Source organism: Rhinolophus hipposideros (assembly GCF_964194185.1).
Source record: "Rhinolophus hipposideros genome assembly, chromosome: 2".
Classification (NCBI taxonomy): Eukaryota; Metazoa; Chordata; class Mammalia; order Chiroptera; family Rhinolophidae; genus Rhinolophus; species Rhinolophus hipposideros.
Window position 1 is genome coordinate 50,612,726 of NC_138048.1, and position 19,722 is coordinate 50,632,447.

Here is a 19,722-nt window from a genome sequence, read left to right on the forward strand (position 1 = left end):
AACCAGCTTTTTATTTCATTGGCATTCCTTTTTTTAAATATATATACTTTATTGCTTTCTACTTTGGTCTTTATTATTTCCCCATCTTCCTTATTTCGATTTAATTTGCTCTTCTTTCTCTAAGTTCTTAAGTTGGAAGATGAGGTCATTGATTTCTGACCTTTCTTATTTTCCAATATAAGCATTTGATGCTATAAATTTCCTTCTAAGTACTCAGTTAGTTGCATCCCACAATTTTGATGTTATATTTTCATTTCATTCAGTTCAAAATACTTTGAATTTCACTTTTTATTTCTTCTTTGAATCACAAGTTATTTCGTTTCTTTAGTTATTTTAGCATTCTTTAAGTGTTCTTAGACATTTAGTGTTATTTAGTTTTCTTTAGATTCTAAATTAAATCTGGGAGTTTTCCAGATATCTTTCTGATTTATCTCTAATTTACTTTCCCTCTGGTCAGAGAACATGCTTTGTTCTTGAATTGACTTAAATACCTTAAATTAATTGAGACTTCTTTAATATCCTAGGATATGGTCTATTATGGTGCTTCATGTATACTTGATAACAATGCATATTCTGCTGCTATTAGGTGAAATGTTTTATAATTGTCAATTTAGCCAGGTTTGACAGCCTAACTGATTTTATGCCTAACTGATTTTAAAGCCTAACTGATTTTATGTCCACTTGTTTTATCAATTATTGAGAGAGAAGTGTTGAAATCTCTGACTATAATTATGAATGTTTCTATTTCTTGTTTCAGCTCAATCAGGTTTTGTTTCATGTATTACAAAGCTCTATTTATAAATGCAAAATGTCAAGGCTTATTATGTCCTCTTGATGATTCTTTTTCTTTAACTTTTTAAAATGGCCCTCTTTATCTTTGATAATACTCTTTTCTCTGAAATCTGTTTTACCTGATGTTAATAAAGTAACTCTGTCTTGTTTTGATTCATGTTATCATGATATATATTTTCCATCCTTTTAACTTATTTGTCTTTATATTTACAGTAGGTTTCTGTAGGCAACATATAGTTGAATTGTGTTTTTTACTCAACTGACAATCTCAGTGTTTAGACCATTTAATTGGGAGTATTTAGACCATTTGTATTTAGTTTGATTATGGATATGGCTAGGTTTATATAAACCATCATCCTATGGGTTTTGTTTGTCCCTTATGTCCTTTATTATCTTTTTCTGCTTTATTTTGATTTGAGAATTTTTAAATTCAATTTTATCTCCTTTATTGGCTTATTAGCCAATCTTCTTATTTTGGTGGTTGCTTTAGGGTTCACAGTACACATTTTTAACTTATCACAGTCTACCTTTAAGTGATATTATAGTATTTTACATATAGTATCAGAAACTTACAACAGTATATTTCCATTTCTTCCCTTCTGGCCCTTGTGCTACATCATTAATTTTACTTCTACATGTCTTGTAAATCTCACAAGTTATTTTTCTATTTGTTATAATTTATGTGCATGTCATATTTTTCCTTCTAGACTATAAGCTATGTAAAAATGGGATTCATATCTGAGTCAGTGTTGACGGTTAGTAGGTGCTCAAAACATGTTTCTTCAATGAACGCTGAAAGAGAAGAAGGGATGAGGTGGCAAAATGGCTTTGCTGCTTACCAAGATGAAGTCCTGGGCTGGTTTGACCAATATAGAAATACACAATGGCAGCAACACCTAGGTTAACTAGAGTATAGACCCACTGGATCACAAACATGATGAGAAGGGACCCGAGAGCCTGTGGAAAAAGAGTAGGAAGGGCAAGTCACCTAACGGTTTATCACGTAGTAAGCAAGTCATAGCGCTAGTAACTTAAGACACAATAGTCCCTCTCATCAACTTCTGATTACTATAAAAGTCTGAATAGTTGCAGTTCACTCAATTCAAGAAAAAACTCACTTAAGTAGATATTTGAGAAAACACGCTCCTGAAAGTATCCTCTAATCAAAATTATCAATAAATTGATATTCTATCTTAGCTCCTTGTCCTACTCGTCACTAAAAGAAACAAATTAGAATGAATTATGTTTGGTGAACCTAGAAATTGAGTGACCCAGAGATTATCAGAGATGATTAATTATTTTACAAGTAAACCACTGATTAAAATAAGTGGTGTATTAAATGTAATGTTGGACCATACGTAGTTTCATCTAAATTCTAATATAAAAGGTAATTAAATCACATTGCTCCTACTTAAGACTCTCCTCTCTCCTCCCCTCCACCCCAACTGTGAGATCACACATGTTTCCACCTGATTATGTTTCAAGAACAATTGAGATCAAAATGAAGTTACTGACCCCCAACAGGGAGACCCAGGGGTTGCACATGTGGGCGTAGAAAGAAGTAGGTCTTCTCTGGATATCTTGTTCCTGGAGTCTAGACTTTGGGAAGAAATCTGAAAAATAAATGAGCCAAATCCTTGCTTATTAATTTGTTACCGAATCCTCTTCTTCTATTTTTATGAGCAAATACCAATGAGTTCCTCTTCTTCTATTTTGTAACTCAGCCTAAAAGACGACTTCCACTTATATCAACCATTAACTCCTTTGTGGTCTTAGTCAACTCACTCTCGTGCTCTCTAATGTAACACATTTACAAACTCTCCTCTCAAAGGAGAGCTTTCATATCTCTCATCACCAAATCTACCAACCCACTTGCATCTGAACCCTCTCTTCTGCCTTCCTTCTTAGTACAGTGGATGAACAGTTCCGGCTCTTATGTAAGGCCCATCCCTCCCCTTGTCCCTCTGCTCAAGGACTTCACTTTTGCCTCATAAAATTTTCTATTCTCTACCGAATCATTCCCACTATGTACAAATACTCCACATTGTAATTTCTCCCACCTAAACATATACCTCCTGGTCGCTCCCTAGTTATTGCCCTATTTCATTGTCTCCTTATAGGAAAACTCAAAAGAATTGATGATACTTTCTCTACTTCCCATTATTTCCTAAACCCACTCATTAGATTGTAAAATTCCACCAAAACTTCTCTTCCCAAAGTACCAATGACTTGATCTTTTCAAACTCAGTGGTGAACTCCCAGTCTTCATTGTTGGTCTCTTAGACAGTATCTGACACACATGACCACTTCCTGCTTATTGAAACTCTTTCTTTTCTTGGTTTCTAGGATGCCTCACTCTCCTAGTTTTCCACCTACTTCTTCTCAGTCTCCTTTGCTGCCTTACCTCCTCCTTCCAACCCCCCAAAATGGGAGTATCCCAACAGTCATTCATTCCTCAACAGTCTATTCTTCACATCTCTACATGGTTCACTACTTTATACATTCAGTTACCCATTAAAATAGCCTTTTCTTGGGCCAGCCCGTTGGCTCAGGCAGTTGGAGCTCTGTGCTCCTAACTCTGAAGGCTGCTGGTTCTATTCCCACATGGGCCAGTGGGCTCTCAACTACAAGGTTGCTGGTTCAACTCCTTGAGTCCCACAAGGGATGGTGGGCTCCACCCCCTGCAACTAAGATTGAACACAGCACCTTGAGTGGAGCTGCCGCTGAGCTCCCGGATGGCTCAGTTAGTTGAAGTGTGTCCTCTCAACCACAAGGTTGCTGGTTGGACTCCCACAAGGGATGATGGGCTGCGCCCCCAGCAACTGGTAACAGCAACTGGACCTGGAGCTGAGCTGCACCCTCCACAACCAAGACTGAAAGGACAACAACTTGAAGCTGAACGGCACCCCCCACAACTAAGATTGAAAGGACAACAACTTGACTTGGAAAAAAGTCCTGGAAGTACACACTGTTCCCCAATAAAGTCCTGTTCCCCTTCCCTAATAAAAAAAAGAAGTGTTTATTTTCAATAACTGTTGGAGCTCAGGGTAAGAACAGTGAACGTCTGTGGCCTCCTTGCCTGGCTGCTCCCATCCCGCCTTAGTTCTTACCAGCATGGAGTTGGTCAGAAACCAGAAGTTTTGCTGCCAGAGGGGGTTTTGCTGCCAGAGGGGGCAAACTTGTGGGTTGTGTCTTTATAAGCTAAATGTGATAAGCACAGTAGAAAATTCAATGGGGAAAATCATCAGCTTTGCTAGCCTGAGGTTGCAGACCCACCTAGGGGGTGCAGTGGACCAACCAGAAATTTAATGGGGAGATTCTAAAAATTCTAAAAATGAGAGAACCATAGGAGAACTATAGCTCCCCACAGTTCAATGGCTAACTGGAAAACGATGTCCCTACCTGGGGAGACCTAAGAGAGACTGGCAAAAAGTAAAAGCCAAGGGAGACTGGAGAGCTGGCTGCAACTTTGACTGTTTTTCCCAACCCCCACACACTGGGTGAGGGTGGAAGCCTTGTGGGCCATGCAAACACAGGGTCAACCCCCCCTAGGAAACCCCCCTTAGGAAACTGGTCTAAAAATTAAAAATAAGAATAAAAAACTGCGTAAAGACATCAGCAGCCATACATCACAGGGGAAACCAATTCCACAGTTCAAATCCAGGCAATTTGCTAAAACAAACCAATGGAAACACAGAGACATACATAAAAATCAGGAGTTACCACAATATGTTACCTAAATTGTCTAGTTTTCAACCAAAAATTACAAGATTACAAGACATGCAAAGAAATAGGAAACTGTGACCCATGCTCAGGGGAAAAAAGCAATCAAAAGAAACTGACTCTGAGTCGGCCCACACGTTGGGTTTAGCAAAGACTTCAAAGAAGCTAGTATAAGAAATGTGTTCAAATAATTAAATAAAAACACAATGTCAGTGATTTAAGCACAATACGACAATGACTTTCAAAATACGGAATATCAAGAGAGACATATAAACTATAAAAAAGAACCAGATGAAAATTCTACAGTTGAAAAAGCACAATAACAGAAATGAAAAAAATTATTAGATGGGTTCAACAGCAGATTTGAGATAGCAGAAGAAAGAATCAGGGAACTTTCAGATAGATCAATAAAAATTATCCAAAATGAAGAACAGAGAGGAATAGGTGGAAGACAAAGAAACTGAGCCTCAGAGACCTTGGGGACAATATCAAGTGTGTTGACTAATATGTAATGTTAGTCCCATTGCGGCCGAAAAGAAAGGAATGGGCAGGAAAAAAAAATTTGAAAAATAATAGCTAAAAACCTTCAAAATTTGATGAAAATCTTTAATCGACAGATCCATTCGGAATGAATACCTTGACGTTACTTCTAGCAATGTGTACACATACCTGATTACCAAAGACGTACTATTTTTTTACCTAAAATTTTGACAGATATGTAATGATATCTTAAAGGTGGTTTAGCTTGTGTTCATTTAATCAATATCACGGCCTAGTTCATAAGACATACTGACAGCAAGCAGCATACACTTTGTGTGGTGGTTAAGAACACAGGTTCAAAAATGAGACAGACCTGAGTTCAAATTCTGACTGTTTTATAATCAGAGCAAGTGTTTAATTTCTTTAGGCCTCTCTGTGTTAAGTGCTTTTCTCAGTGCCAGGAACATGGGACATGCTTAATAAATGCTGGCTATTTTTAGCTACTAACAATATTTAACACCTAATAATAGTTCATTGAAGGGACAGTGAATGAGTCTGGGCATTGATTTTTCAAATATAAACTGAATGTTCATCTCTTCTGACCTCTCTTTAGTAGAATCTGGATTTTGACCTTCCTGTTTTTGAAAATAATATGCTTTGGAAGGTATGCTTTTATCAGTTATGTTTGTCAGAATAATTGTTTCCTTCTGTGACACTGTTATGCAAATGTTTTTTATTTCTATTTAATCAGATTTCTTTTTATCTCTGATGTCTTCAATAGTCAGAACTATCTCTCTTGCACAGCTGTTATAAATAAAGAATTCATGGCTATCTAAGGTATAAAATACAGCCCCAAGTTAATTTTTTGGCTCCATTTGCTCGCAACAATATTTATTCAATAGTGATTTGATTCTTATTATTTTATGGCATCTGGTTTATCAGAGATTAGGTTCTTACAATAGTTGAACACTTTCTATTCTACTTTCCTGTTCAATGTTTCCCTTTTTTAGCCAGTATTTGTGCAAGTGTTCATCAATTGAGCCTTTACTGAGTTTTGTTGTGTGTCATGTGCTGTGTGGAAAAACTGTGATGAATTCAAGGAGGAAAGACATGGTTTGTGACTAAAGGAAGCTCAAGTCTGGGGGCACAGGAATGAAACTAATATTTCTTTTCCTTAAGACAGACAGACACATAAGCCTGAAGACCAATGTATAAACACACGCATTCCGAATGTATGAAACAATGTGATAATTATTGATACTACTTGTATGAATCAAATGTTATGCTTGCATGGCAAGGAAATCAGGGAATTCTTCTCAGAGAGGGTAAAACAATGGGTCAGAAATGGGATTTTAAACCGTAAGTCAGAATTTTCCAGATGGAGCAGGGGGAGGTGAAGCAAGTTGAGAAGCGCATATGCAAAGGCAGGAAAGAATAAAGAACATGAGGTATTTAGGGCACCAGTCTGGATGTAGCAGAACATACAGTGCATGGGTTGTCATGAGAAAAGCAGCCTGGAAGGTAGCTCAGGGCAGGATTGTAAAAAACCTTGCAGCCCACACCCAGGGTATTGAACTTTAGACAGATATCATTAGATTCCAGTGAAGGTTTCTAAGTAAGAGAGACATAATGAGAGTTTTATTGTGGAAAGATCATTCAGTGGACAATGAGAAGGAGAAAAGAAATGTGGGAAAATCAGGAGGCAGGAGACTAGTTTGGAGACTTAACAAGAGTCTGGGTGCTAGATGATGAGGGTCTACACCATGGTAAAGACAGCAAGGATGGAGGAGAGGGAGTGGTTAAAAGCTATGGCATTTGACTGGGCAACTGGGTAGCGACCACTTCATTGATTAAACATGGCAGACTGAGCATACATCTCTCCTGAAAACCCACTGAGAAAACAGAAAAGGAATTAAATAGGCATAAGCCCACAAACACAAGGAAAATGAGAAAGGAAAGATAAAAACAAGTCCTTGGGGGCGGCCAGTTAGCTCAGTTGGTTAGAGCACGATGCTCGTAATACCAGGGTTGCCGGTTCGATCCCCACATGGGCCAGTGTGAAGTGCGCCCTCCACAACTAGATTGAAACAACTACTTGACTTGGAGCTGATGGGTCCTGGAAAAACACACTTAGTAATAAATAAAAGTTTAAAAAAATAAAAAAAACAAGTCTCGGAAGATGGAAAGTGACAGAGGAGTGATAGCAGACTAAGCAGAGCAGAGGAGGGTCAACTGTAGGGCTTACAGAGAGGGTGCTGGCGAGGAGCAGTCCAATGTATCCCATAGACTCCAGCAAAGTCCAAGACCAGGAAGCGCCATGTCCCCGGGAAGTGTTAACGTACCGAGGGTTGATTGTAAAACTGTATATGAAACAGTTAGACACCAAGGTCTTCCTCTGCCCAGGCAGCGAGGTAATAATCCTTCTTTGTCCGATCCCTTCCCCAAGTGGGGCTTCCTCTAAAGAAATCAAAACAAAGAGTGCCAGACTTGGGACACCAGGAACCAGCAAAGAGTGGGGAAATGGAGCTAGAAACTGGGGCATTATGTGAAAGTCTATGTCTTAAATAGTGGGACGCCCCCAACTCATTACCTCACCTTGCTCCCTGAATGCAAGCAGCCCTCCGGGTGACTCCCAGGCAAGAGATTAAAGGACTCTTTTGTGGAGGAACTGAAGAGCCCCAGAGGAAACCCTCTAGGTAGTCAGATTCGGGGGTCCTCCGAGAAGATGCTAGCTTACTCCCTACTCATTCTACAGCGAGATGCCCCAGTAAACAAACCCTGCTCAGTATGCAAGTCTTCCAAATAGCTTTTTAGTACTTCACTTCTAACTGTGGAAAGAAATCAAAAGATCAATAGATATTTTAGTAAAGCCTCCAATGAGAGAGAGAGAGAGAGAGAAAGACAGAGACAGAGAGAGAGAGGCCAAGCCAAAGAGAAAAGAATCTAGAGAACACAAAACAGTACAGTAAAAGGAGTAGAAAAAGACTTTCAAAGGAGAATAAGTAATATTACCAGAAAGATAAATCACTGTACCCATAAAAGAAGAATGAGGTGATGCTCAAATTAAAAAAAAAAAAAAAAAAAGGACAAGGACAAATTAGGATACAACCAAGAGCTCTTGGAAATTAAAAACAGGATAATTGTGGCATAAACTGCTTATTGCTACCCAATCTCTCCTTCTTCCTTAGGAAAAAAAGCTACAATTTTCTGTGAAGCAGCAATGTGACCTGCTAAAAAGACATGTCCCAGCTTCCCCTCTGAGAATAGCTGGAAAAGCTGGAGAATCAAGTTCAAGGCTATGCAGCCAGGGACAACACTCAAAATTATATATCAAAGCAGTCTCGTGGGGACATCACTGCTGAGGGCACCAAGGTCTAGACACTGCAGCCTACCCATTGACCCTGAAAGCCCTGGACACTTGAACCAGGAATTTAGTCATCCTGCAGCTACCATCATGCTTCCAGAGAGTTCTGCAAAGTCTGTATTTCTTTGGGTTTTCAGTTCCCAGTTCCAAGTATAAGGAGAGCTTACTTGATTAACAGAGACTTGGTCTTGTGTCTGAACTCTGGCTGCTATAGAGGCTAGAAAACTGATATTTGACATTTTGTTTTGAGTGTGAAAGTCTTGCTTTGCCTCCCACCAAGACTTATAACATTGGAAAGTCTCCAAACATAGGGAGGTCACTCAATTCTGGGTAGGCAAAAGAAAAAGAAAACCAACCAGCAAAAATCTACTATAATATCATATTCAAGAAATCTCTTGTTCCCTGATCCAACACAAAAGTGCAATCTAGAGAAGAATGCCACGACAACAGCCTTGGAGCAGGCCTAGAGAGCAACAGGATAGGAACCATGGGACTGGGAGGGGGCGGTGGGGGAAGAAATAAAAAGAAATGGATATGATAGATTTCTGAAGACCTTGAGCATCTGAAAAATAACATTGAGAGGCATTGGACATATCTGCCAGAACATTTAGAGAAAAAAAAAACAAAAAACAAACAAATAAAAAACCAAGGCAATTATTAACTCCAGGAAACAGAAAAATTGGACCAAAAAAAGGAAATGTAATCATAGTATAATATAGGGCTCAGAGTTAATCATGATAATATGAATACCAGCTATTAAGTTAATCAAAAACTGTGACATAATTACTAGGGAGATTGAATGAGAAGTCAGAGTGGCCTAAATGAGTTAAATCTTCATTTACTAAAATAGGAAGTCAAAAGATGGTATCTGAAACTGACATATTAAGAAGGAGCAATACAAATATATTATTTAGTAGCATTAAGGTTAACAGAAAAAGCAACATTTTGGTTGAAAGTGGGGTTGTCTGGGGGTAGGGTTAGGGGGTGGAGAAAGATAAAGAGATAGTAGAAAAGAGTGGAAACTACTATTTTGGATCGTAACTTTTAATTCCACTGGGCTTATTAAACTGTACACTTATTACTCTGATAAAAATAAAGTTATTTTTAAAATTTTAATAATGCTCCTACCATTAAACACTTCCCACCAATTTAAAGATAAAGGAGGAAAAGCAGGTATAGGGAAGAATGCAGAGCATTTATTTTTAGAGCTCTTCTTCCGTGTCCCTCTGTCTCCTCTTCTTTGCCCACTTGTCTCTACAGGATTCAGGGTCAGGGTAATACAGAGGAAAGGACTGGGCTTCACATAGAGGCAGACCTGCGTATGACTCCAGTTGTGCAAAGGACCAGCTCTGAGACTACTCTGTGACCTCTGTGGGCCTCAGGGTTATCATTGGTAAAATGGTAAAAGGTAATATTTATTATATGACATGAAATAACATATGTAAAGTACCTAAAATATGGAAGACTCTCAAAAATTACGAGTTCCTCTCCTCAGAATTTCTCATGCCCCAGAAGCCTGTCTTGGAGAATCTCTCTCTGTGTCTCTATGTTTATAGATTGGAGAAAGCAAAGAAAAGCTGTGCTCCTTCAGCTACCTTCTCTCCATCCCCTTGTGACTGGTTTGGGAGATTCATCTTCCATAGACAAAACATACCGAGTCCTTGCCGGGCAGTTGGTCACAACACATTTCCCCTTCTCTTGAAAAACAAGATATTGATTTCATTCATGTTGGTATTATAACTCCGCTGCTGATTTTTGAGTAAAATGAAACTAATATTCAATTATTGGCCTTGGCTCCCACGTGCAAGTGTAGACAGAAATTTCTGTTTAAAACCAACTATCTACAATGGAGTAGAAATTCAGCTGTTATCTCCATATAACTTTTAAAATAAATTTCAAATAAAATTAACAAGGATTTAAAACCCAACTATACAGTGAACTAGCTAAGGACTTAAAAGAAGGTTGGGATAACTGGGCAGGTAAAGCAACCAGTATTCATCCCAAGTCAGGAGGCCCCAGTGTGATTTCGAAGCACTTACCTTCTCCACTTGGCCTAGGCCGGTTCCTCAGCTCAGGGACAATTTGATCTCCATATGCTCCCCCAAGACAAGCACCGTCACTCCTGGCACACTGCGTGTTCCAGCAGGACTCCTGCCCATCCCAGGAAGCAGTGGGCAATCTGTCAGGGTCTTCCGTAGGGAAGGAAGCGGGGGACTTAAGGTCCAAGAGGAAGCTATCTTGTAGGGTTTGCTTGGTGGCCTTCTTGCATTTCCCCTTCTGACTCTCAGGGATCGTGTCACTCTCTCCTCGCCTGGGCTGGCTGCTCTCAAGCTTCCTGGTTAGCTGGAGGAGCTGATCCATGTCTTTGGTGAATTCTAGCAGCGTGCCCTCTGAGAGGCTTTGAGCAGTGCCCTCAGAGCCATAGCTGGGAGCCTTCTCCAAGAGCAGGTGTTCAGAGCAGTAGAGAGCTCCCGTGTCCTCCCTGTGCTCTGCCTCAGGCACCTGGGGATGGCTGCAGGGACCCATCGACAGAGAGAAGTAAGAGTAATCCACTGTGATGTATGTCAGCATAAAGTTGATGGTGACGATGGGGGCCAGAACATTCACCTGACCCACAAGGACAAAGGCCATGGTCACCAGGCTGGTCAGGCAGATGGCAGCTACAGGTGTTTTATTTGGCCCTTTCTGCAGAAACAAAAATAACATGTAGGGCTATGACATTTCACAAGAAAATCACATTATATGATAGAAACACAACTCACAATGGCTCAGCTACTTCTCCCATGTCACTCTTTGTGTGTTAGCAATTGTTAGTCTACAAACCTGGGGTAGTACTATCCAACTCACAGAATTTTTGTGGGGTCAGAGCTAATAAATATAAAATGCTTGAAATGGCACCAACACACAGTAGGCTCATAACGCACCATGGGTATTAGTTGTACTAGTAACCATTAACATGGGGCATTACTCTAGAACTTGGACTTCCCAAGTATTTCTCCTTTTGTCTTTCACTGGGTTTTAACACCAGCTTTGGAAATCGAAGAGGTGAAAAGTTGATTCTTCCCAGGCTATAGTGGAAAAAATGATCTTAAGGGGAGTGGCAAACCCTGACAAACAGCAGAATCATTGGTGGCTGAAGTTGGGGAACCCTGATACTAAGCACATACACATGCAACCCTGACAAACAGCAGAATCATTGGTGGCTGAAGTTGGGGAACCCTGATACTAAGCACATACACATGCACATGCTCACACATACACGTTTACACACGTCTGCTATTAAGGAGGTGAGTATGGTGACCTACAGGAGGAGAGCAGTGGAAGGTATGTGCTAACTCCACGTAATCTGTTACTCCACAGAAGCTATTTATTAGTCACTGACCTAGTTCTTGGGCCAAAATCAATAGTCACTTTTCAGTTCTCATCTTCCTTAACCTAAGAACTACATTTGACCCACATGATTGCTCCCTGGTCTTTCAAAGACTTTCTTCACCTAGCTTCTCTCTTTTATTCTTTTTTTTTTTTCCAGAATTGCCTGATTTTTTTTTTTAATTGGGGAATATTGGGGAACAGTGTTTCTCCAGGGCCCATCAGCTCCAAGTCGTTGTCCTTCAATCTAGTTGCGGAGGGCGCAGCTCAACTCCAAGTCCAGTCGCCGTTTTCAATGTTAGTTGCAGGGGACACAGCCCACCATCCCATGTGGGAATTGAACCGGTAACCTTGTCATTGAGAGCTTGCGCTGTAACAGACTGAGCCCTCCAACCGCCCTTCACCTAGCTTCTCTCGATTCATCTTCCTACTCACTGACTGCTCCTTCGGTCTCTGCGGCTGCTCCTCCACGTCTCTGAAATCTACATCTAATGCAGCCCAGCCATCCTCAGATTCCTTCTCTTCTCTATCTATACTCCCTTCCTGGGTGATATCAAGTAGGCTCATGGCGTTACGTACCCACTTTATGCTTTCAATTCCTAAATGTGAATCTCCAGCCTGAAATGTTCCCCTGAAATCCAGACTTAAATATTCAACTCTCTACTCAACATTTCCAGCTGATGTCCTATCAGATCTCAAACCTAATATGCCCCAAATCAAACAGCTTATCCCCCAATCATCCACCCCTCAATTTTATTCCTTCTGCAGTCTTCTCCATCTCAGAAAATGGCAATTCCATCCTTCCAGTTACTCATGGAAGGATGAGTACTTACTGATGCCTCTTCTTATTTTCTCATTCTCCATCAGCAAATATTGTAAGAATTTACCCTCAGGAAATACACAGGATCTAACCACTGCTCCCACCTTCTTTACTGCCAGCATTCTGGAATGTAAGGGAGAGGCGTATAAGCCACTTCCAGATCTGACCTGCAATCCTCCCACATGTTCTTCCAGGTGCATTCCCCCTTACTGAGGGCTGGAATAGAGAACAAAACCTTCTGCAGTCACAGGACAAAGATGGCAACATAATCATCAGTCTGAGTCTCTGAGGATCAGAGCCCCTACTGCCCTGAAATACCTTCCCTAGAACTTTAGAGTCAAATTCTAAAATAAAATAATAAAACAAAAGAGTAATAGGCTTTTATTGTTTTTGAGAATTATGTTTTTGGTACAGCTACAACTGTTTAGCATACTCTAATAATAAAACTATTAAGAGTAAAGTAAAGAACTTAAAAGGAGGATCTTAATTACGCTGAAGGAAATGCTAGTGGTCGCACTCTGGCAAGAGTGCGTCTTAAAGTAACAAAATTGCCAAACATGAGCTTCTGCTCACCAAAAGAACCATAAAGAAACAAAAAGACAAGTCACAGAATAGAAAAAGATATACCTGACATACATACCTGAGAAAGGGTAATACAAAAACTCACTACAAAATAATTAGAAGACAACCCACTAAAACAAATGAGCAAAAGAATGCCTATTAAACATATTAAAGATGCCCACCTCATTAAGTAATTAGGGAAATGCAAATTAAAACCATAGAGATACCATTCAACGCCCACCAGACTGGCAAAAAAATTAAGTTTGATGATATTAAGTACTGGCAAGAGCATAGAGAAATGGGAACATTTATCCACTGCTGATAGGAGTGTAAGTTAGTACAATCACTTTGGGAAAAGATTTGGGTGCTATCTAGTAAGTGGAGATATACATACCTTACAATTTAGCAATTGCACTAATGAGCACATAGTCTGGAAGAACTCTACATGTGCACCAGTCACTGGTACGAGAGCCTTCATTGCATTGTCTCTAACAGTTCCAAACTGGAATGACTCCAGGGTCCATCAACAGCAAAATGGATAAACTGTAGCAAATGAGGAAATGCTATACAGGGATAATAATAAACAAACTGCTGCTGCAAGCAAAAACATGGATGAATCTCATAAACATAAGATTGAGTGAAAGAAGCATGCCACATTTATAAGGTTTAAAAACAGGCACAATTAAATTATTATGTTTCGAGACGCATATGGAGTAAACCAGGAGCTGGAGCGAACTACGACCCCTGAGCCAAATCTAGCCACCATCTGTTTATATATGCCCAAGAGCTAAAAAACAGTTTTACATTTTTTAAACAGTTGGAAAAAACCCAAAAGAAGAGTAATATTTTGTGACACATGAAAATTGCATGAAATTCAAATTTCAGTGTCAATAAAGTTTTACTGGAACACAGCCACACTGACCGAGTTAGGTACTGTCTATGGCTACTTTTGAGATACCAGGGCAGAGTTGAGTCATTGTGACTGAGCTCATAGGGCCTGCCAAGCCTGAAATATTTACTATTTGGCCCTTTTCAGAAAAAGTTTGCCAACTCCTGAGTGAAACCACAAAGAAAGTAAGGAATATTATGACAGCAGTCGGGACAGTGGCTTCCACAGTGAGAGGGGCAGGGCTCTGGCCAGAGAGGGCGTGTGGATGGTGGTATCTGGTGGCTGGCAAGTGTTCTTGGGTAGAGGTTACAAGGATGTCACTTCATAGTTAGTTTTTTAACTGTTCTTGTGGGTTTTATGCCCTTTTCAGTATGTTGTACATATATCCATTTATTTTTAAGTTTCTTCTTCCCCATTAAAAAAAGTGTGCTAGTAAAATTTAACCATATGTAAAGAAGATTTGGGTTTCAAAGTTAAAAGGTGTGACAAACTAGAGAAAATATCTGTAATACATATCACAAAGAATTAATCTTCCCTAACAAAGAAGGAGCTGCTGGAAATTGAGAAGAAAAAGACCAACAACCACAGAAAAACATACAAATGATTCTGAGAGGAAAACATGTTCAACTTCATTTGTAATAAGAGTAATACAAATCACAAATACCCTAAGGTGCCATTTCTCACTACACAGTTGTCAAAAATTCACATTTGACAATGAGCTATGGACCAGCTCACCGTCACCACTGTGGTACCTGGGGCAAGAGTACAAATGTTGATCCATATACCCTATGTCTAAATACTTACCATTATAAACCAAGCTAACAAACCATTAGATCAAATATGTTCTTTCCCCCTGTCTTGGCAAACACACCTTCAGAACAATGGGGAAGGCTGGTTTAGAATTCTCACACTCCTCAGAGTTCCTCACTGGAGGATGGCCATGTACAGCCTCCAGCTCCCAGCTCCCAGGAAGGGACCTCGCACCAACATGTGGACTCTGGGCCCATACCTTGGCCCTAGAGAGGACAGGCCCAGGGAAGGGGCCCTTGCAGCCCTGGATATGGGTTAGGGGACATCTGGGCAGAGAATTCTAAGGTACAGCATGCCTGGACCATGGTCTAGAAGAGGGGCATAGGATCTGAGTGGGCATGTCCCCTCAGTCTTGACACTCCAAGGACTAGAGCAGAGTCCGATAAAGCAGGGTCTTTTGGCCTGAGTCTAAGAGTGGTGCTGGCTGTGGAGAAAGAGGAACTCTCATACATTGCTGGTAGAAGTACAAAATGATATGAATCCAGTGGAAGATGTTTTGGCAATATCTATTAATATTACAAATGCATTGACCCTTTAACCCAGCAAACCCACTGATGAAAATTTACCCTATAGATATATCTACACATATACAAAATTACACGCACATATATGCATGTGCATGCACGCACGCACGTGCGCACACATACACACACACACACCCAATTATTCTTTGTAGCTCTGTTTACTGGAAGCAACACAAGTGTCAATCCATAGGGAACTGGTTAAATAAACTATGTATACCCACATGTTGGAAAAAGAATAAGAAAGTTGGGGCGACAGGATGGCTCTGTTGGTTGGAGCACGAGCTCTCAACAAGAAGGTTGCCTGTTCAATTTCCGCATAGGATGGTGGGCTGCAACTAAGATTGAAAATGGCGACTGGACTTGGAGCTGAGCTGTGCCCTCCACAACTAGATTGAAGGACAACGACTTGGAGCTGAAGGGCCCTGGAGAAACACACCGTTCCTCAATATTCTCCAGTAAAAAAAAAAAAAGAATGAGAAAGTTATCTCTACATCCATATGAAAACACAGATTACTAAGCTAAATTAAATGGAGAAAAGCAAGGTGCTGAACAATGTATGTAGAACACTCACTATCTTTGTAAAAAATAGAAAAGGATTCATAAAAACTAATACAGTTATGGCTACAGCATGTGTGTTGGTGGGGGGAGAGATAAAAAAAAGACTTGTGCTAGGAGAAAACATTCTTTCATGTTACTGTTAGTAATATGAAACATTGTGCATATATTACCTCATAAAAAGAATCGAAATTAAAATAAAGTAAAAGGCATATACCACATGGAACGTACAGAGATGGCAGTCATTGCCCCTACTGAGCCTACACTGACTGATGGATAAGAAGTGGAGGAAGGTAAAGGGAGGAATGAAGGATGACTTGCAACTATGTGGCCCTCACCGAGGGGGGCGCTGGGGATAGGTAGGGGTTCGGAGAGGGTCTCCATGGTGCTCCAAGATAGAAATGAACTTGCAAACTACATGCTTGGAAAGCAGAGTTCTCTCTTTATTTCTTGCCTGTCATCCCCTCCGTTTTAGGAATGTCTCCTTTGAGTGCCCTATGACTCAGACAGGCTCTACTGTATCAGTTAGGGTTTGGGCCATGATGACTAACAGGGAGCCCAGAGGAAAAAGGTGTGGGAAATCATCACAAAGCAACCCCAAAGGGAAGGTGAACTTGGGGGAGAGTTAGAGCCACAGGGAGCAGCACCCTCCTCACCACGAGATTCTTTCTTCTCCTGAATTTATTGTTATTAAAGGAAGTGTCACTCCCCTTTCCCTGCTACGCAGGGTCCAAGATGTTACTATGACAGTTAGCTAACGCAGTGTTATGGGGCCCTGGGGGCTGTGACATTGACCGATGCTTTGTCCAACTGGCCCCAGCCTAAGGCAGCCGGAGGACAGGAGTGAGAGACATGACCTGCGCATTTTTGTTTCTCCCTATCCTGGAGAACTTGACCAGTGGCTCTCATCAGAAAGACTCAAGCAATGTATTGACCAACGGTCAGGTTCACTGCAAAATGCACATTTTTCAAAAAAAAAAATAAATAAAAATGATAACTCACCCCCTGCCCCAGACAGGCCAGTGCGGGAATCACTTTCTCCTGGGCAATGCACTGCAGGATCCGGGGGGCTCCATACAGGCCTCCCATGCAGGAGGCCAGGGACGAGATGTATAAGCCCAAAAGGAACAGGAAGCCCACCAGGGACACCTGTGTGAAGAAGCAGCTTCATTACTTAGCACCAGAACCTGCTTCTGTCCCTTTCTGGTCCCCTGGTACCCACCTGGCTGCACCCCATCTAATCACCAGTCCTCTAGATTCAGCTTCTTGGACATATTTCCCACATCAGCCCCATCCCCCTTTGTTTGCACTGCCACCATTTCAGGTTGGCCCACCATCATGTATGGACTGCACAGAGGTTCTCCAATGGAGTGTGCGTCTGACTCATCTAGAGGGCATGTTAAAACAGATTTCTGGGTCCCACCTCAGAGTTTCTGACTCAGTAGGCCTGGGGCACGTCCCAGGAATTTGGGTTTCCAACAAGTCTCCAGGTAATGCTGATGCCGAGGGTCAGAGGACTCACTTTGAGAACCCCTGGCCAACGACAATGCTGACGCCTCCCGCCTCTAAGCTCTGTCCACACCGAATCAATCTCCAAGCCTGTGCCAGTGATCTCTCTGAACTCAAATCTGATCAAAATGCCCCTACTGCAAAAATATCAATGATTCCCCACTGTATTGACATACGAGGCTCTCCTAGCCCTGCACACTGAGTCTTTGTCAGCATGATTGCTCGGCCTGCTGGAGCCCTGTGTCTACAACCCGAATCTACTCACTGTCTGTCTGTTAAACTCCCAGTTGTGCTTCAAGACTCGGCACAGACCTCCTCTCCTCCATGAGGTCACCTACAACTCCCTCACAACGGTGGTTGCTCCTCGGGCCCTGCAGGGGCTCCACGTCAGGTTGGGGCCACCTAGCACACTGTCTCGTCTCCTGTCTTGTTTATCCTAGTCTACTTGGTGCCAACACAGAAGTATAAATGCTGAATGAGTGAATGAGTGAATGAAGGAATGAATGGATGAGATCCATGACTTATATGGCTCACAAGGCACCAACAGAATAAGAGAGGGCAGCGTTGTTCTGCTTAGTGTCAACTCGCAAAAGATGAGTGCTGCTGGCCACGCAGCTGTGTCACAGGCTGTCTGTCCACCGCGAGTCCACTCCAGCCTCCTGAGCTGGACCCCATCGGTCCTGACAGGGAAGTCTGTTTTCATGATCATTTGAAGTACGCGTCTTCATTTTACTTTACTTGAGGCAGTCACCAGAACTATGAGTTCATCCAACTATTAAGATGGGTAAGGTTTAGTTTTCAGTTTTGTCACCTACTCCTTCTCCACGAAGACTCTCCTGACCCCATTTTTTCACTTCCTTGTCTACACTGCACCACATCATGGGATCAAGCTACCCAGAAGACCAGGCCCTGGCTAGACTTCTTTCCTGGTTCATAAATGATCACCGGAAACCTGCATCAGTGAGGACTCTTGATTCAAAATGTTTAAGAATCTATCTGTAGGACACTGGAGGTTCCCAGAATCATCAGGAGGCTGAAAGACCAAGAAAGGACAAGACCCAGGCCTGGAGGCCCACCCGGACTCTTGAACAGAAACAGTGTGACCAGGACGCAGCCAGCACCTGCCGCCCTATGGATGGCTTCTCACCATCCCGTTATACTTGCCTCATTCACTACATCCAGAGCATCCCACAGGCCTAACCCAGGTCACATGTCCTACCGGGGCCACAAAGGGACAGGCGAGCTGCGGTCTGGTCATTTTGGGCTTCTGTAATATTACATGGGACTGGCTCCCTTCAAGACGACACAGAGGGAGAATAACCCCCAAATAGTCAGGGAGACCAGAGGTTTGATGAAAATGACTAAGGTCCACTACACAGCCCACCTTGTCCTTAATTCAGTGTGGATTACTTTTCCCCAAATGCATTGCTTCATCTTATCCCTTGTCAATCTCCCCTGTTACTTCAATGTCACAGCTTTCCTGTGTTTGTCCCTCCCTTCACCTTTTACTTACCATCTCATGACTAGAAGAAATTAATGTCATCCACGTCTTCCATCACTTTGTGTGCTCTGATGGCCTTTTGTTATTTTCCACCCTGGGACAGTTTCTTATAACCTCATGGTGCAGTTAATTACGCTCCGGGTTTATCTTGCCAGTACACCATAAGCTCATTAGGGGCAGATCCATGTCTCACGCATCTTGCCATTCCCCCCGTCCCCCACCGCACCTAACAGAGTCTGGCAAAATTCTATCAAAAGCTTTTTGAGACTGTAACTCAGTAGTTCTCCACTCTGGCCACACATAAGAATCACCTGGCTTCCAAAAGCACTCCAGGTAATGCTAATGTGCAGCAGAAGGACGGGGCACAGTACATTGTATCCATTGCATCCTCCCCTCAGAGAATTCTCCAGATCACTCAGGCATGGGATCTCCTAGCAGAAATGTCACTGCTTCTTGTCCAAAAGGTTATATATGTATTTGTGTTTAGAATATTTTTTTTTTCATTTAAAGTCTGTCTATTTTCTCAGAGTGGGAATAAGACTGCCCTCCTAGTTTGACGTCCTACTCGTATTGGGACTGATCTCAGGAACTCAGTGAGTCTCTGGCTCCAGGATGCAATGATGTCCAGCTGTGGCCAACCTTCCCACAAACACTCCCTGGGGGGCCTGCAGAACGCTTGGGCTGAGGTCCGAGGGGGGACTGTCCAGGTATTGTGACTTATTTATGTCCAGTTTGTCAATTGTGTTTACAGTGGCCTTGTGTTCACTTGCCAATCTTTTATATAAAACTACTTACTATTCAGTTAATTTTCTGAAAAATAAATGA

The 19,722-nt window shown here is 41.6% G+C and overlaps 1 protein-coding gene across 1 annotated transcript in view; it reads right to left on the reverse strand.

The window, feature by feature from the left end:
• The window catches only part of SLC12A8 (solute carrier family 12 member 8), a 116,635-nt gene that overhangs the window by 8,392 nt on the left and 88,521 nt on the right, over positions 1 to 19,722 (reverse strand). Inside the window, exons 8-11 of the mRNA XM_081077516.1 lie at positions 16,890 to 17,036; positions 10,399 to 11,044; positions 2,308 to 2,405; positions 1,632 to 1,749 (exon numbers count right to left, since the gene is read on the reverse strand). Coding sequence (XP_080933642.1) covers positions 1,632 to 1,749; positions 2,308 to 2,405; positions 10,399 to 11,044; positions 16,890 to 17,036 — 1,009 coding nt within the window. The remainder of the gene's footprint in view (positions 1 to 1,631; positions 1,750 to 2,307; positions 2,406 to 10,398; positions 11,045 to 16,889; positions 17,037 to 19,722) is intronic.